Below are 27,294 nucleotides of genomic sequence, written 5' to 3' on the forward strand. Positions count from 1 at the left end.
CTAACACATTAGGAGACCTTGACCTTGGTGTCGTAGCCTGTGGACCTTCATCAGCAACATACGTCCTCTTACAACCCATTGTTCCTTCTTGTATCTCCATAAATATACGGCAACCAATCGTATTGGCTTTTGCCTCTCCATTGAAGACTTTCGGTGCCGTGGAAAGGGGGAAGGGGAGGGACCTGCTGCATGGGTAACAGCTTCTTCCCCTGTATCAACCTACCCTGGCTTTGGGTCCTGGAGAGGCCACTCCAGACCAACAACCGAGCACAACTCCATAGTCTCCTGAGTCTAGTAAATATAGTTCGTGGACCTCACCTATCCAGTGATTCGACGTATTTTTCTATCGTATCTAATTATGAAATTATGAAGGGAATTAGCTTCTATACAATTTGCTCGTTTACTTTATTTTCTTATTATTTTCATGGCTCATCTGTCTCTCAAACTTGCATCCATGTCGTGTTCCTTGGTTGTCATTGTTAATGGTTCATCTTCTGCCACTGGTAAACACCCTCAGTGTTTTGTGTGTCATTTTCTCTCCCCCCTTGTCTCTTTGTCTCTGTCTGTCTCTCTCTCTCTCTCTCTCTCTCTCTCTCTCTCTCTCTCTCTCTCTCTCTCTCTCTCTCTCTCTCTCTCTCTCTCTCTCTCTCTCTCTCTCTCTCTCTCTCTCTTTCCATTCATCATAATTCTGAAGCGAGCATTTTGGCAAACGTTTTTCAGCTTTCCTAATGTGATTTTGAGGTGAGAACTCCACGATGGGTGATATAATCTACAACTGGTCTGACGTGAGCAGTGATCAGTGATCTGAATGTCTATGAAGGTGGGCTTCATAATGTGAGGGGGGAGGGGTGTTGAGAGCGTGAGAGAGATGGAGGTATGGTATATGGGAGGTGGGTGTGGGGCAGTGTGGGTGTGGGGTGGGTGTGGGGCAGTGTGGGTGTGGGGTGGGTGTAGGGCAGTGTGGGGGTGGGGTGGGTGTGGGGGCGGAGTGCCAGGAGCCACATTGACCAGCTGTGACGCCCGGCTGCACCTGCACAAAGGTGGATGTGCTACGTCCTGGCTATCATGGCTCTGGTCCCAAACACGCCCAGAGGAGGGCGTGGGTGAGGGGCGTGGGTGGGAGGCGTGTAGACCCGTACTGGTATTGAATCACAGCCTGGTTGATCTGGTATTCTTTGATCAACCAGGGCAATAATCAAATCGATTAATAATTCTTTGATATTTGAACAATTAACTTTACGTTGCTCATTTAAGACTTAAATTAAAGAAAATTAAAATAAATATTCTCAAGTCAAAATGTAAAATATAGAGTGGACGGTGGAACTTGAAAATACAAGTTAAGGGAAGGGAGATGACCTTTGACCTCCATTGTGTAAACAAAGTCACCTCTCGTCCCGGTGAATATAAACACTTGGAATTAAAATGTTCAAAGAAAAACACGCGGGGAAGAGACTAAGAGAGCGGGCCAGCCACGAGGAGGCCAGCCACGAGGAGGCCAGCCACGAGGAGGCCAGCCACGAGGAGGCCAGCCACGAGGAGGCCAGCCACGAGGAGGCCAGCCACGAGGAGGCCAACCTGACCCAGCCTGGGTTGGCCCTACACCCCATCAAGTGGCTTGGGCTGGCTTGCTGCTTGACGGCACTTACCTATCACTACTTACCTATCATTGACTCCCGGGGGAAGTGAGCTCTGGCTCTTTGTGCCCCGCTTATACTTGCCTTGTTGTATATGTTGCGTTCTATAGCTTAGCTATTCTTGGGGCGTTAAATTCTTTGTCGAATCTGTTCTTAAAGTTATGGTCAGAGGTGGCTTCTACAACCTCTTTGATGGCATTCCCACTTGTTGACTACCAGTACAAGGTGCAGGTGTTTCCTTACATTTCTTAGACTCATTTGTGTTTCCATCTTCCGCTTGTCATCTTGTCCTGCTTTCTCTCAATTTCAAGATGGTATGGTGCCCCCTAGAGGCTTGTGTTAGCTTGGTCCAACAGGCTGTTGATTGGAGCGACCCACATATACACTACAGCTTGGTTGGTCCAGCACTTCTTGTAGAAAAGTATCCACTTTTTTTCTTGAAGACTTCTACTTTGGTTCCAGCAATATTCCTTATACTTACTGGGAAGATATTGAACAGCCGTGAACCTCTGATGTTCAGACAGTGTTTGTGCCTATGGCACCCTTACTCTTCACTGGTTCTAGTCTGCATTTACTGTACTTTCATATCGTTCGCTCCAGTATGTTGTTATTTTACTGTATAAATTTAGAACCTAGCCCACCAGTATTTTCCACGTATATATTATATATAAAATATATGTCTCGTTCCTTTTGAAAGCTTTGAGACGACCCCCAATAATTTAGGTGCTTTATCGCTTGTATGTATGCCGTATATGTTCTCTGTATTCCCTCAATTTCAGCAATCTCTCCTGCTCTGAAGGGGGAAGTGAGTACTGAGCAGTACTCAAGACGGGACAACACAAGTGATTTGAAGAGTACAACCATTGTGATGGGATCCCTGGATTTGAAAGTTCTCATAATCCTTGCTGTTATTTTGCTAGCTGGTGCTGTATTTGCGTGGGTATGCTCCCTAAACATTATGGTGTGGCACCTCCTGGTATGGTGCCCGACCTTTCTTCATCCTCAACCATTCGCAACTACTCCTTCCACTCTTATTATCTTCAACTCTCCCCTCTTGCTCTTTTATTAAGCTAACTCGCTCACCCTCTTACCCAATTCTATGCTTGTTCTCGCTACATCTGTCCCCTCTAACCACTTTACCCTCTCCCCTCTCTCTCTGCCCTCAGTGTTGGGGCCACACACAGCTGGCTCTCTATCCCCCGAGGCCTCCTTCCTCAGGGATAATACTGGTCTCAGTTCCTTATCAATTTTCAATTTCTTTATTATGCATCCCATACCCATCCCGTGGGCGGTGGTGTAAAGGGTTACGGAGGCACATAATTGGTTCAGTAACTGACAATAGTTCATTTAGCTAAGCAAATAACAATCTTTTGACGCTAGTTACACTATTATTAATGGTGTGTGTGTATATAATATATATATATATATATATATATATATATATATATATATATATATATATATATATATATATATATATATATATATATATATATATATATATAATATACACACACACAATCATGTACACAAATACACACATCAATAATCTTTTGTATGAGAAGTGATTCAACAAGTGGCTCACAACAGTCACTATACAAGGCACTTTACATCTATTCTCGTCATCTGGGTCCTATTATCGTCTCCAGGTTTGGTACAGAACAAGTGTATGAACTTATTTCAATCTCAATTGGACACGCTGTTCATGTCCTCATTCGTTGGTAAATATATATTGTGAAAAATTATTACGTTTGAGAAGCTTTCTATTACAAGTAACTCCTTTGGGAGTCTTGCCTCGGGATGACGACGAGATTTTCAAGCTCTTGAAGCTTTACTAAAGAGGTGATATTTCTTCAGAAACTTGAGTGAAATGTCATGAGAATTTACTAATTATGGATATTTAGCGGGTTGTAAACAATTGTTGTTAGTCAAGCGGGGATGAGTGAGGCTCCGACCCAAGCTTGTATGGGAAACTTGGTACCTGGTTGATGGGGTTCTGGGAGTTCTTCTACTCCCCAAGCCCGGCCCGAGGCCAGGCTTGACTTGTGAGAGTTTGGTCCACCAGGCTGTTGCTTGGAGCGGCCCGCAGGCCCACATACCCACTGGGTAAGCACTTAACATAAACACTTCGCTGTCTCACTAACCATTAACCTAACTTTCTCACCTCTTGTGAACCTCCGTCTCCAGCCCATCCTGGGGTTCTGTTAACAGGTTTACCTACTTTTCTCACCTTGTTATGCAGAGGCATGTTGTTGTTGTTAAAGATTCAGCTACTGGGAAGAAAAAGTTCCAAGTAGCACGGGCTATGGTGAGCCCGTAGTGGACTTACCTGGCACAGGAGCGGGGCTGTAACTTCAAAAAGCAGTGCTGGAGTACGCACAGACGTGATCCCCGGCGCCTGCAGGTGTATCCTGCCCCCTCCCCCCGCCCCCTCCAGGAGAGGAGCGACCGTGCCACGGCATGTCCGTGCCGTACATGTTGACTACTGTGCACGTGTCCAGTCTCCATCTGTGGCGTCTTCCAGGGCGCCTCACAGCTGAGTGGATAACGCTTCGGATTCGTAGTCCCGAGGTTCCGGGTTCGATCCCTGGTGTAGGTGGTGACAAATGGACAGTTTCTTTCACCCTGATGCCCCTGTTACCTAGCAGTAAATTGGTACCTAGGAGTTAGACAGCTGCTACGGGCTGCTTCCTGGGGGTGTGTAACAAAAAGGAGGCCTGGTCGAGAATTGGGCCGCGGGGACGCTGAGCCCCGAAACCATTTCAAGATAACCTGAAGAAGGTCGCCCAGTACTCGTGGGGCGGCTAACACGAGCACAATCGTCGCCTCCACCACGGCAGCGACACATGGCCCTCCTTCATGACACGTGACGTCACCGTGCCTTAACCCACTAACACCTCGACTACTTGAGCGGTCATTCCCCCTCGTTACGGCGCCCCTCCTCCGTCCCCCGCCTCTTGACACTCGCTTTTGTAGCGTTTACGGCCCACCAGATGATGGCGAAGATGAGTTGGTGAGTTTGTCAACAGGTGGCCCGCGGCTGTTGGTGCTTCCATGGCCTCGTTCCTGGTGGGTTACGAGCGAGGCCCTGGCCCACCACAGGTGTGTTACAAGCGAGGCCCTGGCCCACCACAGGTGTGTTACGAGCGAGGCCCTGGCCCACCACAGGTGTGTTACGAGCGAGGCTCTGGCCCACCACAGGTGTGTTACGAGCGAGGCTCTGGCCCACCACAGGTGTGTTACGAGCGAGGCTCTGGCCCACCACAGGTGTGTTACGAGCGAGGCCCTGGCCCACCACCACAGGTGTGTTACGAGCGAGCCCACCACAGGTGACGCCGCCACCAGTCCGGTCTTTACAACAAAGACTAAATGGTCGTTAATCCAGTTGCCAAACCTGATTTTGAATGGAAAACTGTTTACACACAACTCTCGACTGATGACGTTCGAACAGTTCTCGAACAATACTTCATTGAACAACTTTGTTCGATTCACACCGCTGTAAATGCTTCACCCACGCACGTCAAATAATCGCCAACAGAACCTAAACACCTAACCTACGCCTAACTATGCACAGAACTCGAACATATAATAATATTAATATATGAATGAGAGCAAACAGTTACAATAGATGAATTGGTCTCTGGTTGACGACGGCTGGAGGAGGGAGCCCGGGAGCTGGAGACACTGCTCCCCTTCTCCTGACACCCACATACACCTCGTGCTTGGGAGGAGTTAGCTCTCTAACTCCCAGGTACCTATTCTGCTAGGTGAACAGGCGCATCAGGTCAAATCGCAAGACAGGCGCAATTGTTTCTGCCTCGACCGGGAATCGAATCTGGGCCCTTGGGACTGCGAACCCAGAAGCCCCTCCCTGGTGGAAGCTGGAGACAAATGAACCACAGAGATGTTAGGAAACACTTCTTCACTACAAGATTAGTACATGTACAGCTCGAGTGACCAACAAGAGGAGACTGTTTAGCAGTACTTAATTAAACAAAAATCAAATGAAAGTATAACGAGAACAAGAGGAATAAGTCACATTGTATCACGGTGGTTGCAAAAGGTGGGGCTGGAGAGGTAGTGCTCAACCCTGCAGGTATATCTAGGTAAGTACACAAAGTGAAGGAGGGGAAATTGGGTGATTAGTGGCGTCTAACAAGGCTCATTGCTACCATGCTGTCCCTCTGATTCGTAAATGAGTCCGCTAGTCTGCACGATCTTAATTATTTGGGAAATATAAGGACAAATGGATTGGCTAAGACATTGCAGCCTACGGTGAGTGTGTGCTGGAACCAGTACCGTGCCTCGTCACAGTACTGGTACCGTAGGGAGTTCGTTATATTTTAAAGATTTCTTTAAATATTTGTTTCTGGCAGTTATGCTGGAATAGTTGACGGAGGATTTCTCCCTCGCTCGGCGTCAGGTGATCAGACTATGTAGTTATTTTTGTCCTGGTGGTAGAAAACCCCAAAGATTGAGCTGTACAGTGCTGTACACTGTACACTGTCAGCTCTACACTGCCCCCTGCTGGTCGAGCTAAAAGTACTCTCTGGCAGCTTGTGTTTCAGTGGTGGCAGCGGCATTGTTGTGGTTTTCTATTTATATATCATAAGTACATTAAAGACGACACAATGGAGTATTTGTAGACACAATAATATATTTATTATGAGGACTCTTAATATGCCAAGTGTTGAGGACGGTGGTTGTTGACACCCACAGTGATGGTGTGTTGTGCTCGGGGGGGGGGGGGGGATTCTCTCCTCTCTCTCTCTCTCTCTCTCTCTCTCTCTCTCTCTCTCTCTCTCTCTCTCTCTCTCTGGATGGATATATATATAATATATATATATATATATATATATATATATATATATATATATATTTACATATATATATATATTTACATATATATATATATATATATATATATATATATATATATATATATATATATATATATATATATATATATATATATATATAATAAACTAACAACACAACGCTTTATAGAAAAAATGGGCGAAGTCCGAAGTATCTGGCTTCCAACCTCGGATACACATTACATGTGGGAGTATGACCTTTGTCGTTGTATATGTGGGAGTAAACCGTTTGGTATTATACAACCCATTCTCCTGTTTTGATAGTCGTTTTTATAACTATGTGCACCATAGTACAAAAATTGACGTTCTAAGCAATTAGATAGTAGACCTTTATAAGGTTCACTGTATTAGTCGGAAAAAAAATGAAGCTAAAAGACAAACTTAAATATTCCTAGCCTAATATAGTACACGTATGTGCTATATTAGGCCTCAGATATCGTGCATTAGGCCTCAGATATCGTGCATTAGGCCTAGCGTGGTTAGTTTGTGCTACACAAGTAGAAAATAGTTTACTGCCACCTTGCGTTGAACATTGTTTCACAAAATGTGAAATTTCCTTACTGTGTTTATCTTAATAAACCCAAATGATGATAAATTCGCCATTTGTAGCTGTATAAATTTTGACTGATAAAATATTGTTACATTTTATATATGGACTCGTTAGAGTCAGATTAAAGTTTTAGTGTATATCGCTATTAATTTAATGGATATAATTATTTTTATGTTGTCTGTATTACGCGATGTATTAGTTTTAAATCCCCTGTATTTAATACAACAGACATGTATACAGATTTTATGCGTGTATGGTATGGACCAAAGTTATTCCCCGCAACACTTTTAATTATATGTTGGTTAATAGTTTGGTAATACTGGTGAAGGATGTGTGACGTGTGGTGTGTGGGGGTGACGGTGGTGGGTGTGTGTGTGGGGGGGTGGGGGGTGACGGTGGTGTGTGTGTGACAGGTGATGTGACAGGTGATGTGACGGGTGGTATGTGTGGGTGTGACGGGCGGCATCCATGGAGTAAACAGAAGTCACTTAGCCAGTCTTTCCAAGACCGTAGATATCTACCCCATGACTGGTCCAAGCCAGTTTCCAGGTGTGTGTGTGTGTGTTGACAGTCCCATATATACACACATCCAGATGTGTACTCTCCTCTCCGTGTGTGTACTTTCAGTACTCTCCAAGGTGTGTCACGTTCCTTGGTTGTTTTGCTGGATCACAGAGCACCAGGCTTATTATCTCAATATATTTATCCTCTTTGAAGAATCTCCGCGTCTGAGCACTATTTCCTTGTTCTTAGGATGCTCCTTAGCCGCCGCTGTGAGCTTAGGAGACTGTGTGATGCTTGTGTGGTGACCTGTCGACGTTGAGACAGGTCGAATATGTCGACGTTGCGACAGGTCGAATATGTCGACCTTGCGACAGGTCGAATATGTCGACATTGCGACAGGTCGAATATATAATAATATATGGAGTTATCCCATCCAACCCAAAACATTTTCTCCAAGACAGCCATATAAATTTTCTAAATTAAGGTTCATGTACCACTTATCTCATAAGTTCACTTACCACTTGCATATAGTTTGTAATGCTTTAAGTAAAAACTCAATTTGTTAAGTTAGGGTAAAATAGAGTAGGTTAGAGCAAATTAAGGTAGGGTACGAAAGACGAAAAAATGCCTAGGATATAGACCCCAGCTACAGCTAAAACAATTCTAATTTATCCTAGGCTAGGCACATTTACCCTGACTTAATTATTTGGACAGGGAAGGATAAATTTGGACGGGGAAGGATACAACGGCGGACGGCTGATGTTGGTTTTACATTGTAGTTTGTGGTTGGTACTTGGTCCCCTGCGGTGAGGTCAGGGGGGTGTGGTAGGGGGAGTAGTAGGGGGTGTTGGCCCCTGCGGTGGGGGTCTGGGGGTGTGGTAGGGTACCTGGCCCCCCTGCGGGGGGGGGGGGGACACTTTGCCTTTCGACCTGAATGGGAATGGGTCCGTCCCTGTTTGTTTTTCAGTGATATGTCATGTGTGGTGTGTGTGTTGTCCTGTGTTTTGTGGGTTTTGTGGGTTTTTCCCCCACTTGATGCTACTTGTGTGTTCCTAGTTGTGTCTGCGTGTTGTGCTTTCTTAGATTCTGTTTTTGGTTGTATTTGCTTCTGGTGTTATTGGTACTTGTTTTCTTTGTATTGTGTTTTTGCAAGGTGTTTCTGTGTGTTTGTGTTTTTCTTGTGGTGTCATTACGTTGTATTTGTTGTTCTTTGCTTGTGTGTGTAGCTGTATTTATTTTATGTACTGTACCTGTTGTAATAGGATTTTTTTTGTTCTGAATTCTCCAGTTTGTACCACTCTTGCTGCGTGTGCTTATGTAGTTCAGAGTTGTATCTCTGGATGCTGTTTGGTGTTAAATATAAATATAAGAATGCAAGTTCAAGAATTATCAATAAAGATAAAAAAATAGTATTGACAGTATTCCCCATTCTATCAGTCTCCGGCCCAGAGGAAGGTAATTATAAATCCATATGAAACTTTCCCCAGCATTTTAGTACACGAAATAATAGGTGAAATCGGTGTGTCATTAAATAGGGGAACCTGGATAGGGGGTTGACACGGGTAGCTGCCCCCTGTTTAATTACCAGTTCCTGTCTCACACTGCGGCTGCTGGCCACTAATGAGTGTACACAAGTTCTCAACCGCGTCCGCACCTCACTACTAATATATATATATATATATATATATATATATATATATATATATATATATATATATATATATATATATATATATATATATATATATTAGTAGTGAGTCCACCTCGTCCATTAGTCCACCTTGCTACAAAAATATTATATATATATATATATATATATATAATTATCAAGCTAAGTCTGAGGGTAAACATGCTCTAAGCTACTCTTTCCTTGTGAGATGAACTCCCTTTTCTCAATAAACTTACTTAAGCTAAGCCATTCACATTTGTGGTAGGACAGTTACATATAATAATATGGCTATGATACGACCAAGAGCATGGCGAGTTTCTTTCACCCTGATGCTCCTGTTCACCTAGCAGTAAATAGGTACCTGGGAGTTAGACAGCTGCTACGGGCTGCTTCCTGGGGGGGGGGGGGTGTAACAAAAAGGAGGCCAAGTTGAGGACCGGGCCGCGGCGACGCTAAGCCCCGAAAACTTCTCAAGATAACCTAAAGATATGCTCAAGATTTGCTCAATAACCTGAAGATAACCTGAAGATAACCTGAAGATAACTTGAAGATAACCTGAAGATGGCGTGGGTGGCGGGGTGGGTGACGTGAGGTCCGCTCAGGAGCCTCCTACAGTAGGTCAACTTGGGACACTTGACTAACGGTGTACATAACCTCATCCTCCACCGCCCACGTCCCCCCACGCGCGCCCTTGTAGCCATATCCTCCTCCTACACCATTAGTGCAACTGTCTGCCGCCGCCTGGTCGTGTCGCTACTGCCTCCTTCATACTCTATGACGTCACACGTAATCTAGACAATACAAAGGGTAATTAAAGCATTATACCTTTAATTCCAATATAAAACAGCACTTTGAGAATGTCAGAGGTTGGGGGCCAGGCGCTTGAGGCTAGCCTCACTCAACTTTGCAGGGAGAATGGTCTGGGGTATGGGACGGACATAGGCTGGTCATCGTCAGATGGAGTTATATGCTTTATGAAATATTAGCCTGTTACGCTCCCCCCCCACCCGTGCGATTTGCATGGTCTGAAATTAAATCACGGGTGTGTTTTTTTTAGTAGAATTTACCACTGGGGGTACGCCACCTGGGCGCCGTGCCACCATAGAGGGTACGCCACCTGGGCGCCGTGCCACCATAGAGGGTACGCCACCTGGGCGCCGTGCCACCATAGAGGGTACGCCACCTGGGCGCCGTGCCACCATAGAGGGTACGCCACCTGGACGCCGTGCCACCATAGAAGGTACGCCACCTGGGCGCCGTGCCACCATAGAGGGTACGCCACCTGGGCGCCGTGCCACCATAGAGGGTACGCCACCTGGGCGCCGTGCCACCATAGAGGGTACGCCACCTGGACGCCGTGCCACCATAGAGGGTACGCCACCTGGGCGCCGTGCCACCATAGAAGGTACGCCACCTGGGCGCCGTGCCACCATAGAGGGTACGCCACCTGGGCGCCGTGCCACCATAGAAGGTACGCCACCTGGGCGCCGTGCCACCATAGAGGGTACGCCACCTGGGCGCCGTGCCACCATAGAGGGTATGCCACCTGGGCGCCGTGCCACCATAGAGGGTACGCCACCTAGACGCCGTGCCACCATAGAGGGTTCGCCACCTGGACGCCGTGCCACCATAGAGGGTACGCCACCTGGGCGCCATGCCACCATAGAGGGTACGCCACCTGGGCGCCGTGCCACCATAGAGGGTACGCCACCTGGGCGCCGTGCCACCATAGAGGGTACGCCACCTGGGCGCCGTGCCACCATAGAAGGTACGCCACCTGGGCGCCGTGCCACCATAGAGGGTACGACACCTGGGAGCCGTACCACCATAGAAGGTACACCACCTGGGCGCCGTACCACCATAGAGGGTACGCCACCTGGGCGCCGTGCCACCATAGAGGGTACGCCACCTGGGCGCCGTGCCACCATAGAAGGTACGCCACCTGGGCGCCGTGCCACCATAGAGGGTACGCCACCTGGGCGCCGTGCCACCATAGAGGGTACGCCACCTGGGCGCCGTGCCACCATGGAGGGTATGCCACCTGGGCGCCGTGCCACCATAGAGGGTACGCCACCTAGACGCCGTGCCACCATAGAGGGTACGCCACCTGGGCACCATGCCACCATAGAGGGTACGCCACCTGGGCGCCGTGCCACCATAGAGGGTACGCCACCTGGGCGCCGTGCCACCATAGAAGGTACGCCACCTGGGCGCCGTGCCACCATAGAGGGTACGACACCTGGGCGCCGTGCCACCATAGAGGGTACGACACCTGGGAGCCGTACCACCATAGAGGGTACGCCACCTGGGCGCCGTGCCACCATAGAGGGTACGCCACCTGGGCGCCGTGCCACCATAGAGGGTACGCCACCTGGGCGCCGTGCCACCATAGAGGGTACGCCACCTGGGCGCCGTGCCACCATAGAGGGTACGCCACCTGGGCGCCGTGCCACCATAGAGGGTACGCCACCTGGGCGCCGTGCCACCATAGAGGGTACGCCACCTGGGCGCCGTGCCACCATAGAGGGTACGCCACCTGGGCGCCGTGCCACCATAGAGGGTACGCCACCTGGGCGCCGTGCCACCATAGAGGGTACGCCACCTGGGCGCCGTGCCACCATAGAGGGTACGCCACCTGGGCGCCGTGCCACCATAGAGGGTACGCCACCTGGGCGCCGTGCCACCATAGAGGGTACGCCACCTGGGCGCCGTGCCACCATAGAGGGTACGCCACCTGGGCGCCGTGCCACCATAGAGGGTACGCCACCTGGGCGCCGTGCCACCATAGAGGGTACGCCACCTGGGCGCCGTGCCACCATAGAGGGTACGCCACCTGGGCGCCGTGCCACCATAGAGGGTACGCCACCTGGGCGCCGTGCCACCATAGAGGGTACGCCACCTGGGCGCCGTGCCACCATAGAGGGTACGCCACCTGGGCGCCGTGCCACCATAGAGGGCGGAGGAACTGCTCGTACCAGCTGCTGAAGAAGACCTTCCACTTGCCTCTCATTGTCAGTCATTTGTCACCATTACTGAGGTGGACCTTCGCGAAGAACAACAACAGGAAGACCTAATTGTCCCCTGCACGCCCCTCCCCGCCCCTCAACTGGCACCTGGCAAGCAGGTTGTTGGTGAAGGCACTGTGCTGCTTCTGTTACCGCTACCACAGTGATGTGGTGGTGGTGAGGACCAAGGTGCTGGACACTAACACACTGGAGGCCATTGTTCAAGCAATTAACAAAAGAACATCGACTTTAATATATATGATGCTACTGACATTGTTAACGGGGGGAACAAGACACGTTCTCGCCTTATTATTAGTATGTCTATGATAAATTATTGTAGAAGCCAAGCTTTATGTGCGCTAGCGATTGTATTCTTCTTGATAGAGCCCAATAGACTCGAAAACCTGTGCAGGAGATGATTGGCAGTCAAGAGGCGAGAACAAAGAGACGAATCTCAACCCCCGCAAGCACAGTTAGGGCAGTATACTCAGGTGAATACATCCCAATACACAAAAGTAAACTAGTTGCTTGGGTGAGTTTATTGGGCGAGTCCTTGAGCTTTCGAGACGAGCAAGATACTGCTTTGTTTATTGGACCACACACACACACACACACACACACACACACACACACACACACACACACACGCACGCACACACACACACACACACACACACACACACACACACACACACCACCCGAGGGCCTTAACCCTGGCTCGTTTTATGCAACAATGACGAGCGTTCTCGGGGCTCAGGTGAGGCCCAGTCCTAGGCCCATGACGTCAGAGGCACAGTCCTAGTCCTCCACCATTCAAGGGCTGCCATGTTGAGGCCCAGCGGCAGCAGTCAACGAGTGCCTTTTCAACATAATTCTTAACAGACACCTGTAAGGTTGTTAGTGATGCTTTCAAGAGATGCTCAAGATAATCTCTTGATGGACTGTCACTAACTGGGACTGGAATGTCATTAACCAGGGGCCAGATTCACGAAGCAGTTACGCAAGCACTTACGAACGTGTACATCATTTCTCAATCTCTGGCGGCTTTGTTTACAATTATTAAACAGTTAATGAGCTCCGAAGCATCAGGAGGCTGTTTATAACAATAACAACAGTTGATTGGCAAGTTTTCATGCTTGTAAACTGTTTAATAAATGTAACCAAAGCCGCCAAAGATTGAGGAAAGATGTACACGTTCGTAAGTGTTTGCGTAAGTGCTTTGTGAATCTGGTCCCAGGACTGGCTCTGACATCAATCACTAAATACTTGCTTATAAGAGTTTGACAAATAAGTGTGAGTTCCATTTTAAATAGTCAAAATATTGTAAACAAAATCCATATATCGTAGTATATACAGAATTTCATATTAAAATCTGGTTTTGGCATATCAGGTTCTGACATTTGGATAGAAGTTACCCCTTAATTGCCCGTTTTCTCGCATAGGAATCAAGGGAGAGTGTTAATAAATGTGGGTAAGACTCAAAAAATCATTATAAATGGTCTCAAACGTAATTGTATTGCATAAATGTTATATTCAGTGAGCCTACATGCTACAGTGTTATTTCTCTTTAACGACTTGTGTATAATAACACGCTCCACCGTTATATTTGGTTATAAAAGCCAGAGAAATGTCGAAAGTAAATTGATTTACAAACAGAACCTAATTCTAATCTGAAAGAGAATGTTTACATGTCTGTCTGCCCTAGGTTCGAGGCCAGATGCTTGAGGCTAGTCTCATCAAACTTTGACACATGAAGCATGTGGGGTCGGGGAGTGTCATAGACCAATTAGGATCGGCTCCAGTGCCACACTTTAAGATATATTGGCATCTAAACCAACCCACCTGTACGATTTTCATCAAATATAAAATATTGGTTGTCTACCCCATAGACCTTTTCAGAAGGGGATCTTGGGGGAGAAAGTTGGAGAGGGGGGGAGGGGTATAGGGAACATGAGAGACGAGAGAGAAAGGGTGTCGAGAGCCCCGGGCATAACAGGGTAGTGACAAACGTCAGTTGACGTTAGCCAATAACCTGGAGTGAACCCTTATACGTCACTTTGACGTAAGCCTCCACCAGCTGCCGCCAGCTATACTGAACCTTCCTGCCAGCTGGCTGAGTGGCTCTCCCGCACCACCTGCACAACAGTACTGGAGGTGATGAGTAAATTGTGTGTGTTTGTTGATGTTCCTTGTTTGGTTCTGTGCTTGTCCCAGGCACTTGTGTCTATATTTGGTGAGAGCAATATCAAAGTGATCAGACTCTGATGATTGGTGACTGGACGAACCTGTTCAACCAATAAATTATCATATATTTTCATATATGTATACTTAGTATACATATACTTAGCAGTATACTCATGGAGCTGGCAGCCTTGAACGCGGGGGGATGCAATACATCATAAATATTGAAAGTTGCTCACCCAGACTCTATTTGACTTGTTGTTGACTTCTAAATTACCATACAATGAGAGGTTGCATAGCGCTGCAGTACCTTCCTGTTGCATAGCGCTGCAGTACCTTCCTGTTGCATAGCGCTGCAGTACCTTCCTGTTGCATAGCGCTGCAGTACCTTCCTGTTGCATAGCGCTGCAGTACCTTCCTGTTGCATAGCGCTGCAGTACCCTCCTGTTGCATGGCGCTGCAGTACCTTCCTGTTGCATGGCGCTGCAGTACCTTCCTGTTGCATAGCGCTGCAGTACCTTCCTGTTGCATAGCGCTGCAGTACCTTCCTGTTGCATAGCGCTGCAGTACCTTCCTGTTGCATGGTGCTGCAGTACCTTCCTGTTGCATGGTGCTGCAGTACCTTCCTGTGGAGCTGCTGCAGTACCTTCCTGTTGCATGGTGCTGCAGTACCTTCCTGTTGCATAGTGCTGCAGTACCTTCCTGTTGCATGGTGCTGCAGTACCTTCCTGTGGAGCTGCTGCAGTACCTTCCTGTTGCATAGCGCTGCAGTACCTTCCTGTTGCATGGTGCTGCAGTACCTTCCTGTTGCATAGCGCTGCAGTACCTTCCTGTTGCATAGCGCTGCAGTACCTTCCTGTTGCATGGTGCTGCAGTACCTTCCTGTTGCATAGCGCTGCAGTACCTTCCTGTTGCATGGTGCTGCAGGACCTTCCTGTGGAGCTGCTGCAGTACCTTCCTGTTGCATAGCGCTGCAGTACCTTCCTGTTGCATGGCGCTGCAGTACCTTCCTGTTGCATAGCGCTGCAGTACCTTCCTGTTGCATGGCGCTGCAGTACCTTCCTGTTGCATAGCGCTGCAGTACCTTCCTGTTACATGGCGCTGCAGTACCTTCCTGTTGCATAGCGCTGCAGTACCTTCCTGTTGCATAGCGCTGCAGTACCTTCCTGTTGCATGGCGCTGCAGTACCTTCCTGTTGCATGGTGCTGCAGTACCTTCCTGTTGCATAGCGCTGCAGTACCTTCCTGTTGCATAGCGCTGCAGTACCTTCCTGTGGAGCTGCTGCTTGTGTCTGTGGGGAGCGATCAGTCAACATGCCACAATTAGACACAGGCAACAATGACAGCAGAGCATTGAGGCCACACACACACACGCAGTTTGTGACTTTAAATATGCAAATGACACGTGAAGTTAGAGCTCCATTAGGCATTTGTATTGCCAATATTATTCACTAGATGGGGTACCCAGCGGTGCCCGGGGTCGATCTGGTGACCAGGCCTCCCCCCCCAAGACACATCCTCCCTATTCGTTTTTATACCCCCCCCCCATTTCTCTCACATATTTCCCTACAAACCCTTCCCATGTCTTCTGGTATATTACTTGTCTATGTGCCCACGTGCCCTTCTCCCTCTCTGCCCACACGTGCCCTTCTCCCCCCTCCCTGCCCACACATGCCCTTCTCTTCCCTCTCTGCCCACACATGCCCTTCTCTTCCCTCTCTACCCACACATGCCCTTCTCCCCCCTCTCTGCCCACACATGCCCTTCTAACACTGTAACCAAGAAACTGTGGCCAGAATGAAAATGTCATCTGAACCCACATTTTGAAAGTCAGTCCGTGAATACACGAAGATTTTTGTTATTATTAATACATTAGGTACATCTGCATTAGTGCAGCTGCCCTAGACTATATGAAGTGGAGTACAGTGTGTCAAAAAAGCTAACTAAGTGATGCTAAAATCCCCATCACACAGGATGGTTAGTCATACAGAGGCATGTGATAAGCGGTCTGCACTGACAGACTCCGGATGCATTTTGAGGATATCAACAACACAAGAGTGAGTAAGGTAGCAGTGGTAATACAAGTCCCCATCTCGCAGGATGGTTAGTCATACAGAGCCATGAGTTTAGTAGCCTACACTGGCAAATTTTGGGTGCAATATGAGGATATCTTCAAGAATACGAGAGTGAATAAAGTAATTGCAAAGCTCCAGGTACCTCATGCCAACCGGTCTGAAAGGTCTAATAACTGGGCATTCAGTGATGTAGTGCGGGAGATCATGCCGTAGTTCCTGCTTACAGAGTTTGCAACTGGAGTGCTCAGGATTGGGAGACCCGTCACCTGCAGCCACCTGCCACAGGTAATGGTAACCCAACCTGATCCTGGCAACCACTGTGTCGCACAGTCTGGTGGACGTTTTGTGCTGCCCATAGATATAAGTTTCAGATCTGAACAAATCATAGTTTTTTATACTAGAACTTTCAGGTCGTTGGGAGTCAATAATTTCTTTCATATCAGACCTGAGTGTTTGGACCAGTATAGTTTTGACAGTAGAGATGGGGATGCCTAGATCTAATTCAACATCATCTTTGTTACACGCTAATTTGGCTGCAATGCCTGTCTCATTATGATGGGTTATATTTATGTGTGTAGGTATCCATACAAAGGAGATTCGAGACCCTTTACTCTGTGCAGCAATTAGGTCATTTATAATTGGTAGTATGAGGTTCTTGCTGTCGATCTTCCAGGAGAAGTTTTCGATTGCTTGAAGAGCAGACTTTGAATCACAAAGTATTATTCCTCCAATGTTTTTTAATGTACTGGTAGCTAGGTGTAATGCTGCTAGTTCTGCTTGTGTGGAGGTCAGCCAGTTGTTTAACCTGACACTGACAGTCTTTGTGCAAATATTATTTCTATAAAACCTACATGCTGCTGCAGTCCGTCCAGTAGAGGATTGGACTGAGCCGTCGGCGTAGACACAGTGCTCGTGAGATCTTAAGCTTTTTATACAGATGCTAAATAAAGTCTATGCACTTGGTGTGGCACATTTCATATACACTGACCTTGTCAAAGGAGTATACGGACCACAGTATATGTCATAGGGAAGTCAGAATCTTAACTAAATTGCCTCCTTGGATGAGGGTGTCCCTAAGGGACATTTAGTCAAGAGTCTGGCTTCCCTAAGACACTCCATAAAGTTACCTTTTCATCCTGTCAGAGCTTTTCTACGGGCTCGCCATAGCCTGTGCTGCTTGGAACTTTTTGGTCCAGGTAGTGAATCTTAACAACAACAACGTCAGAGGTTAATGAGCCTTGTTTAGTCTCCAAGCTTGGACAGGTAAAAAGAGACATTCTCTTGTAGCTGCTGACTGGGAAAACTAATAAAATCTGATCTTGAATGCACATTACACATGTTTATACATGCTAAGCTCAGTAATATACTCCCTGGCAGACCTTCGTGTTAGGTGTTGATAAGTAGGACTTGACTTCCCAGCAAGTCTGAGTAATTTATATGAGTAGAGTGGTGAGTCTGAGGAGAGAGTGACTGTGGAGTCCTGCGGAATACTTCAGTATTACACACAGGTTCACTCTCACTTGCTTCTGACACCAGCAAACTTACCCTTTATATTGTCTAAGGTGCTGTGTTAACCTGGTGATTACTGCGTGCTCTCTTCCACCACCACCACCACCACAACTACCGTTAACCACCACCATAACTACCGTTAACCACCACCCTTCACCACACCACTACCACCCTCAACCACACCACAACCCTCCACCACACCACCACACCACAACCCTCCACCACTCCCCCCCTTTCCCCTCCCATGCTAAACCCGCATCATTTTCCACAAAGTTCCTTTGATCTCTGGGAAAGGTTTGAACCACAACTCGTTATTCATTCAGCATTCATATCATCATTATAAAGGAGAAAATTACAGCCCCAAAATATATATATAACAGTGTGATTGCGGGAGAGAGCTCGGTCCAGGGTCACTAAACAAGCTTGGGGGAGAGACTGCAGGCGGCGGCCGTCCTCGATCACACAGCTTAATCCCAAAATTCTGGAGGAAATAAGCTGGCATTCAGGCTGTGAGCGGCTTAGATAGTGTTGCCAGCGACCACATTACTTCACGCTCTAATACATCGCAATGTTTTCATGTTTAGTTGACTCGCCAATCACCTAATGTTTCCGCTGTGTGTGTCGCAGTGGTCTACACACACACACACACACACACACACACACACACACACACACACACACACACACACACACACACGTGATTTTTTTTCTTATTATTATTTTCTACCACAGACGTGGCCACACATTTACAATGCTAACCAGCATATATACATTTTCTTGTGTCCTCCATGGACAGGGTTAGAGAAGTGTTAAACATATAGTTCAAGGGTTTATTGATGAGTACTCCGCCTTAGAGTATGCCGCACCATCATGGAGTCCCCACCTGAAGAAACACATAAGGAAACTGGAAAAGGTTCAGAAGTTTGCGACGAGGCTTGTCCCAGAGTTACGAGGGATGGGGCGCCTGAAGGAACTGAACCTTACGTCACTAGAAAAAAGAAGGGAGAGAGGGGGATATGATAGGAATGTATAAAATACTCAGGGGAATTGACAGAGTGGAAATAGATGAAATGTTCACACGTAATAATAACAGAACGAGGGGACATGGATGGAAACTGGAAACTCAGATGAGTCACAGGGATGTTAGGAAGTTTTCTTTTAGCGTGAGAGTAGTGGGAAAATGGAATGCACTTAAGGAGCAGGTTGTGGAAGCAAATACTATTGATAATTTTAAAACTAGATATAATAGGGAAATGGGACAGGAGTCATTGCAGTAAACAACCGATGCTAGAAAGGCGGGATCTAAGAGTCAATGCTCGATCCTGCAGGCACAAATAGGCGAGTACAAATAGGTGAGTAAAGGGGCCTCGCGGCTGAATGGACCTCGCGGCTTCGCGCTCGGGGATCATAGTCCAAAGGGCCCGGGTTCGATTTCCTGTGGAGGCGAAAAGCAGAGTTTCTTCTACCCTGATGCCCCTGTTCACCTTGCAGTAAATAGGTACCTGGGAGTTACAGCTACTACGGGCTGCTTCCTGGGGATGTGTGTGTGAATTAGAGAGAAGTATATGTAGTAGATAAAATAGAGGAAAAATAGATTGGTTAGAAAGGCGGGGTTCAAGAGCTAATAGCTCGATTCTGCAGACTCAAATAGTAAATACAATTAGTAAATAGTAAATACACACACACGAGAGTAGTGAGTGAATGGAATGACCTAAAGGAGCAGATTGTAGAGGTTAACTCCATTCATAACTTTAAACGCAGGTGTGATAAACTGGCCGGGAGAAATTGCATTAGACAACCAGCGGCTCGTAAAGCGGGGTCCAAGAACTAGAGCTTGATCCTGCAAGCAAATATACGTGAGTATACACACACACAAGGATGGACTCGGGGACACACAGAGGACAAACAGGTTTTTTTTAAATTATAACTTAATCCTGAGGATAATTTTGAACACGCACCAGGCAGACCCAGACTAAGGTGGTTTCACACTGGTATCCACGTGTGTGGCTTGGGCGGGTGAACCACCACACGTGCAGGTGGCTTGCCTCTTGGTGGTTCCAGGGATCAGCGTCCCCTTGGCCCGGTCTCCGACCAGACCTCCTGATTGGTGGTACCAGGGGCCAGATTCACGAAGCAGTTACGCAAACACTTACGAATGTGTGCATCTTTCCTCAATCTTTGACAGCTTTCGATACATTTATTAAACAGTTTAAAAGCATGAAATCTTCAGAATCAACTGTTGTTATTGTTATAAACAGCCTCCTGGTGCTTCGGAGCTCATTAACTGTTTAATAATTGTAAAGAAAGCCGCCAAAGATTGAGAAAAGATGTACATGTTCGTAAGTGCTTGCGTAACTGCTTCGTGAATTTGACCCCAGGCTGTTGGACGCAGCTACTCGTAGCCTGACGTACCAACCACAAGCTGATTGATCAGGTATCCTTTGGAGGTGTTTATCATGCTCTCTCTTGAACACAATGAGAGATGGCCAGCTTATGCCCCTTGTGTGTAGCGGGAGTGTTTTGAACAGGTTGAACAATGTTGAACAATGTTAAACAGGTTGAACATGTTGAACAAGAGTCAGGCCTTTGATGTTGAGAGTTCTCTCTCAGCGTACCTATTGCACCAGCTTACAAAGTCCACTTTGACCCAAAAGTGTACTAAAAACTGCTTTTCAAGAGCAGGCAGCCGGCTGGTGTAGGAGAGGCGGGAAGCAGGCAGCCGGCTGGTGTAGGAGAGGCGGGAAGCAGGCAGCCGGCTGGTGTAGGAGAGGCGGGAAGCAGGCAGCCGGCTGGTGTAGGAGAGGCGGGAAGCAGGCAGCCGGCTGGTGCAGGAGAGGCGGGAAGCAGGCAGCCGGCTGGTGCAGGAGAGGCGGGAAGCAGGCAGCCGGCTGGTGTAGGTGAGGCGGGAAGCAGGCAGCCGGCTGGTGTAGGAGAGGCGGGCGGGAGGGTGGCCACATTCTACCCTCTTATTGAGTGGCGTGAAAGGACCGCCCGCCACCATATTCTTCCTCACCTCCCCCAAGATGCTGAACAAGACGGTCCCCTCACCGGCACTGGCTGGGAGGGGCATGACAGGTACGGAGAGCAGGGAATTAAAGCGCGCTCTCTGGCTCTCTGGCTCTCTCTCTCTCTCATTAAAGCGCGCTCTCTGGCTCTCTGGCTCTCTCTCTCTCTCTTTCTCTTATCCTCCTAAAATGACGGTACATACACAGTAGCCGGTGTAAAGTACTAATATGTAGTGATGGACCACCAGAAAAGTTGATTTTTTGTATTATTAAATTCACGCAAATCGTAAACTTGTTTTAACCGCAACATAAATACGCGGGCCGCTTCCAGCAACAGTCTGGTTAGCCTTAGCTCTCACAAGTCAAGCATGGCCTCGGGCCGGGCTTGGGGAGTATCTTGAGATGAATTCCGGGCTTAGTGTCCCCGCGGTCCGGTCCTCGATCAGGCCTCCACCCCCAGGAAGCAGCCCGTAGCAGCTGTCTAACTCCCAGGTACCTATTTACTGCTAGGTAACAGAGGCATCAGGGTGAAATAAACATTTTGCCAATTTGTCTCCGCCTCCACCGGGGATCGAACCCGAAACTACGAATCCGAAGCGCTGTCCACCCAGCTGTCAGGTGAAGAACTCCCAGAACCCCATCAAGCAGGTACCAAGCAGATACCAAGCAGGTAAACAGAGACTCAGCCAAACCTCTGCTAGCAATTCTAGGCCTAATACAAGTGATCTTAGGCTTAGTATATAATATGTATCTGCTATACTAGGCCCAAGAATGTTTATTTAGCTGTTAGCTCTAGTTTTCCAAACTCTATAACACATTCTATTTGCTTTTCTACTTTTTCAAGTATAAAAAAGTTAATTATTGCTGGCCTATTACCAAATATTAGTACATTCGACCAAATAGAGCCCAACCACTTGGGCTGGACGGTAGAGCGACGGTCTCGCTTCATGCAGGTCGGCGTTCAATCCTCGATCGTCTACAAGTGGTTGGGCACCATTCCTTCCCTTCCCCGTCCCATCCCAAATCCTTATCCTGACCCCTTCCCAGTGCTATATATTTGTAATGGCTTGGTGCTTTCCCCTGATAGTTCCCTTCCCTTGGACCAAATAGTTACTATAAGTATCACTATTTCAGGAGGATGGACAGGTTTCTGACTCCTTATCTCAGGGAGCTAGGTCCCCTTCACCTTATACCGCCCTGATAGTTTCCTATCACCTCTAACCATCCTCTATCTCCATACATTTGCTGGTGTTGAAATCTAGTAGCCATTTGCCGGCGTTGTAGTTTGTGGTGGAGATCTTGGCGTATTTTACGATGGTCATGTGTGTTGACGCTGCTCATTGATATTGCAGCGTCCACACATATCACCATGCGAGAGCACGTGCTGGCTTATTAAGTCAATAACATAAATAACGAATAATATAGGTCGTAGTGATCCCGAGAGTGTGCTCACCTAGTTGTGCTTGCGAGGGTTGAGCTCTGGCTCTTTGGTCTAGTGTATATTCACCTATTTGTACTCACCTATTTGTGCTTGCAGGATCGAGCATTGACTCTTGGATCCCGCCTTTCCAGCCATCGGTTGTTTACAGCAATGACTCCTGTCCCATTTCCCTATCATACCTAATTTTAAAATTATAAATAGAGTTTGCTTCCACAACCTGTTCCTTAAGTGCATTCCATTTTCCCACTACTCTCACGCTAAAAGAAAACTTCCTAACATCCGTGTAACTCCTCTGAGTTTCCAGTTTCCACCCATGTCCCCTCGTTCTGTTACTATTCCGTATGAACATTTCGTCTATTTCCACTTTGTCAATTCCCCTGAGTATTTTATATGTCCCTATCATATCTCCTCTCTCCCTTCTTTTTTTTGAGTGTCGTAAGGTTCAGTTCCCTCAGACGTTCTTCATATCCCATACCTCGTAACTCTGGGACAAGCCTCGTCGCGCGTGTGTGCGTGGGTGTGTGTGTACTCACCTAGTTGTACTCACCTAGTTGTGTCTGCAGGATCGAGCATTGACTCTTGGATCCCGCCTTTCGAGCATCGGTTGTTTACATCGGTTGTGTGTGTGTGTTTGTGTGTGTGTGTGTGTGTGTGTGTGTGTGTGTGTGTGTGTGTGTGTGTGTGTGTGTGTGTGTGCGTGTGTGCGTGGGTGTGTGTGTGTGTGTGTTGGTGTACACACATGTATGTTTGTGTAGGTGCGTGCGTGTATGTGGGCGTATGTGAGAGCGTTGAAGGGTCTCCGTGTATTAGTGGCAGCATTACCCAGCCGCGCCACATTTTCCATTTACTGATGAAATAAATTCAATTGCAAACATGTTGGGGAATAATTGTGTGGTTCCTTCATCTCCACAGGTGACGGATTTCGAATTCATTAGGATTATAATGGCAATCTGGCTGCCTTTGTTACTCTCTGGACGATTCCTTTCTTCACAAGGTTGAGGTGTTCTTGCTCTTCTCTCCTCGAATTACCTGACAAACTAGAAAGGAAAGAGAATTAGAATATGCTTTTACGCCAGGTGAATTGGAGCCGTTTGGGCTTGATGGTCTCAAGGTTTCTCGTGACGGAAGAAGCGTCTGTTTTATGTTATTGTTCGTTATTATTTCTTTACTGGGCGAACACTAGTGATGTAGTTGTGACCTAGTTTGTTTACGGTAATCACTACCCAACTCTCTCTCTCCTTAGAGGTGAGGGGAGGTGTTTGTGGGTGGGATACTCTGGGGATCTTATTCATCTCCCATCACCACCACTCCACCATCACAGTGAACCATCACCACCACTCCACCATCACAGTGAACCATCACCACCACTCCACCATCACAGTGAACCATCACCACCACTCCACCACCACTCCACCATCACAGTGAACCATCACCACCACTCCACCACCACACAGAATCATCACCACCACTCCACCACCACACAGAATCATCACCACCATCTCCACACTCAAGTATCAAGGATTTGAGAGACCATAGATTGTTAATATACTTTTTCTGCTGTTATTGACGTAGCGTCAACACCGGCAAGGCTGATACCGTCTACCTGAACATGCTTCGTGCACTCGGGGAGAACAGGGAAGTGGGATGGAAGTGGGAGGGAAAGTGAGAGGGAAGTAGGGAGGGAGGGAGGACGAGGGAGTCAGTCACAGACCAGTGCTCCACTGGGTATCACATCTATGAGATAGAATGTGTGGTTGTGTGAGGTTGACGGCCAGACGATGGGACTTGCGTGCGTGTGTGGCGGTAGACTTGCGTGCGTGTGTGGTGAAGGACTTGCGTGCGTGTGTTCGAACGCCTCAACACTTCACCTCCCCCGCGAACTGGAGCGGGCAGGTGTGAGGAGGGGCGGGCAGGTGTGAGGAGGGGCGGGCAGGTGTGAGGCCCCAGGTGTGAGGAGGGGCGGGCAGGTGTGAGGAGGGGGCGGGCAGGTGTGAGGCTCCAGGTGTGAGGAGGGGCGGGCAGGTGTGAGGCCCCAGGTGTGAGGAGGGGCGGGCAGGTGTGAGGAGGGGCGGGCAGGTGTGAGGCCCCAGGTGTGAGGAGGGGCGGGCAGGTGTGAGGCCCCAGGTGTGAGGAGGGGCGGGCAGGTGTGAGGCCCCAGGTGTGAGGAGGGGCGGGCAGGTGTGAGGAGGGGCGGGCAGGTGTGAGGGCACAAGATAAGGGTGATAGTATCAGGGTCAGGTTAGGCTGAGTGGTAAGTCTCGTCTGCTGACACTGCTTATTGACACAGAGGTCTGTGGCCCCTGGCGGTGATCATACTAAGAGCCTCCCGTGCGTGTGCGTGCGTGCGTGCGTGCGTGCGTGTGTGCGTTTCATATTTAATATTATTTACCGAGTTTCCTGATGGCGTGTCCATCTGTGCTCCCTCGTCCACCTGTCACTGGCCTATTCCCCGTTTTTTGTCAATTCCCCTTAGAATCTTTCATGTCGCTATCATGTCTCCTCTCTTCCTCCTCTGTAGCTCAAGCTGCAGCTCAGAGACGGACCCGATTACATATGATTCTTACACCTTGTCCAGGCGAGGACGCTATGGCGGGGTGCCCTAAGGGTGGATCTCCTCTACCATCATGCAAGGCTCATTAATTCAAGGTTGTGAAGGCTGCCCGGATGTTGCCCAGTTTGGCATATGCTGCTGATGTTATTCTGCCGAGGTGTATTCACCTAGTTGTGCTTGAGGGGGTTGAGCTCTGGCTCTTGGTCCCGCCTCTTGACTGTCAATCAACTGGTGTACAGATTCCTGAGCCTACTGGGTTCCTAGCTTTAGGCTTACGGTCATATGCAATCCAAAGTCTTTTGTTGTTTTCTAGAGCAAGAATTTCTTTTCTTCAGCTTTATCACTCATTCTACAGACTCGCTGTGGCACACTGTGTTTACCGTCTATCTGCTCCTCCTAATGTTGAACATGCTAAACATTTCGTCCCCGTATACTTTGTCTGTGCCCCTAGAATCTTGTATGTAGCGATGTCTACGGTGTCTTGAGGCATGATCCATTGTCAGTTTTAGAGCCCCAGTCTTGTGGCGTCTTGGAACTTTCTCATGTATCGTCTTGTGCTTTTGTTCTAGGTTAATGGGCCACACTGGGGGGTCCCGGGCCACACTGGGGGGGGGTCCCGGGCCACACTGGGGGGGATGGTCCTGGGGCCACACTGGGGGGGGGGTATGGTCCCGGGGCCACACTGGGGGGGTCCCGGGCCACACTGGGGGTCCCGTGCCACACTGGGGGGTCCCGTGCCACACTGGGGGGTCCCGGGCCACACTGGGGGGTCCCGGGCCACCACTGGTCTGCCAGTGTGGTCCCAGACTGTTGTCAACTATCCTGGTGTTTGGCAGCCTCATATATGCCGCTGATGTGATGATGTTTATGTAGGTCCCTGGAGGAACGCCTTGCATTATGTGTGCACACGCGGCGTCGTGCGCGCGCATGTCATCATACATCCTGTCTTGGCGTCATAATAAAAATACAGTATTGTACTTGTAAATAAACATTATGGCAACAGTGTAGTAGAGCGTCTTCAGTTTTGCAGGGTCGGTGCTCGATCCCCGATGTTCCAAGTGCTATGGTCATACTAGCCTGTATCATCCTTGGTTTTTCCTTATGTTCTCAGGTGAGCGTGCAAGCTGCCAACCACAATAGTCAGGCACTGCTGCTCCTGACCACATGGGACTACCTGTTAAAACAGAAACACACACACACACACACACACACACACACACACACACACACACAGGAGTCGGCCGGCCGAGCGGACAGCACGCTGGACACGTGATCCTGTGGTCCCGGGTTCGATCCCGGACGCCGGCGAGAAACGATTGGCAGAGTTTCTTTCACCCTATGACCCTGTTACCTAGCATTTAATAGGTACCTGGGAGTTAGTCATCCGTCACGGGCTGCTTCCTGATGTGTGTGTGTGGTGTTTGGAAAAAAATAGTAGTAGTAGAAACAGTTGATTGACAGTTGAGAGGCGGGCCGAAACAGCAGAGCTCAACCCCCGCAAGCACAACTAGGTGAATACACACACACACACACACACACACTGAGTGCCCAAATGAGCCATAGAGGCGTTAGAAAGAACTTCATCAGTGTCAGAGTAGTTAACGGATGGAATGCATTAGGCAGTGATGTGGTGGAGGCTGACTCCATACACAGTTTCAAATGTAGATATGATAGAGCCCAATAGGCTCAGGAATCTGTACACCAGTTGATTGACAGTTGAGAGGCGGGACCAAAGAGCCAGAGCTCAACCCCCGCAAGCACAAATAGGTGAGTACAAATAGGTGAGGTGAGTACACACTATTTCCTTTCTTGAAAGTTCCCACGATTTACCAGGTTATTCTGGCCACCGGAAGACGGTCATTTGGAAGGCCTCCCACGACAAGTGATGAGGCAGGCCCTCATAACACCCCCCCCCCCCACGACAAGTGATGAGGCAGGCCCTCATAACACCCCCCCCCCCACGACAAGTGATGAGGCAGGCCCTCATAACCCCCCCCCCAACTTTTACTAAGCAATATTGTTGCAAGCGGCATAATAAATGGCCATTGGGGCCATTTATATATCCCGGCCATTACCAGCGATGAGGGCCATGGAGGGAACTGCCTCCCGGTATAGGGAAGGTCCTTACCTTGGGTTGTTACTCTGCTTGAACCATGTCGGGCAGTTGCTTGGATCTCCTTCTGCTGGACACCCTACACGGGCCCTTGCTGCCTCCAGGGGCCCTCCAGCTGACCCCCACACAAGTATGTGTGTGAGACACACATTAGATGTGTTCAAGTGTATGTGTAACACAT

General features: G+C 48.4%; 2 protein-coding genes across 3 annotated transcripts in view; both read left to right on the plus strand.

Moving 5' to 3' along the window:
* The window catches only part of LOC123772369 (connectin), an 806,097-nt gene that overhangs the window by 47,506 nt on the left and 731,297 nt on the right, over positions 1-27,294 (plus strand). The gene's annotated exons all lie outside the window — the stretch shown is intronic.
* Positions 1,423-12,219, plus strand: LOC123772522 (mucin-2-like). Its single transcript, XM_069326116.1, has 3 exons — positions 1,423-1,589; positions 8,854-9,020; positions 10,292-12,219. Exons 1-3 carry the CDS (start codon positions 1,423-1,425, stop codon positions 12,217-12,219), a joined length of 2,262 nt encoding a protein of 753 aa, XP_069182217.1.

Source organism: Procambarus clarkii, chromosome 17 (assembly GCF_040958095.1).
Source record: "Procambarus clarkii isolate CNS0578487 chromosome 17, FALCON_Pclarkii_2.0, whole genome shotgun sequence".
NCBI lineage: Eukaryota > Metazoa > Arthropoda > Malacostraca > Decapoda > Cambaridae > Procambarus > Procambarus clarkii.

What these genes read in the sequence shown, in the direction of transcription:
- LOC123772522 (XM_069326116.1), top strand. Translation starts at nt 1,423, where the DNA reads ATGTTCAAAGAAAAACACGCGGGGAAGAGACTAAGAGAGCGGGCCAGC. An exon ending in GCCAACCTGACCCAGCCTGG is followed by an intron (nt 1,590 to 8,853) that starts GTTGGCCCTACA and finishes TGAATTCTCCAG; the next exon opens with TTTGTACCACTCTTGCTGCG. An exon ending in AGTCTCCGGCCCAGAGGAAG is followed by an intron (nt 9,021 to 10,291) that starts GTAATTATAAAT and finishes TGTTTTTTTTAG; the next exon opens with TAGAATTTACCACTGGGGGT.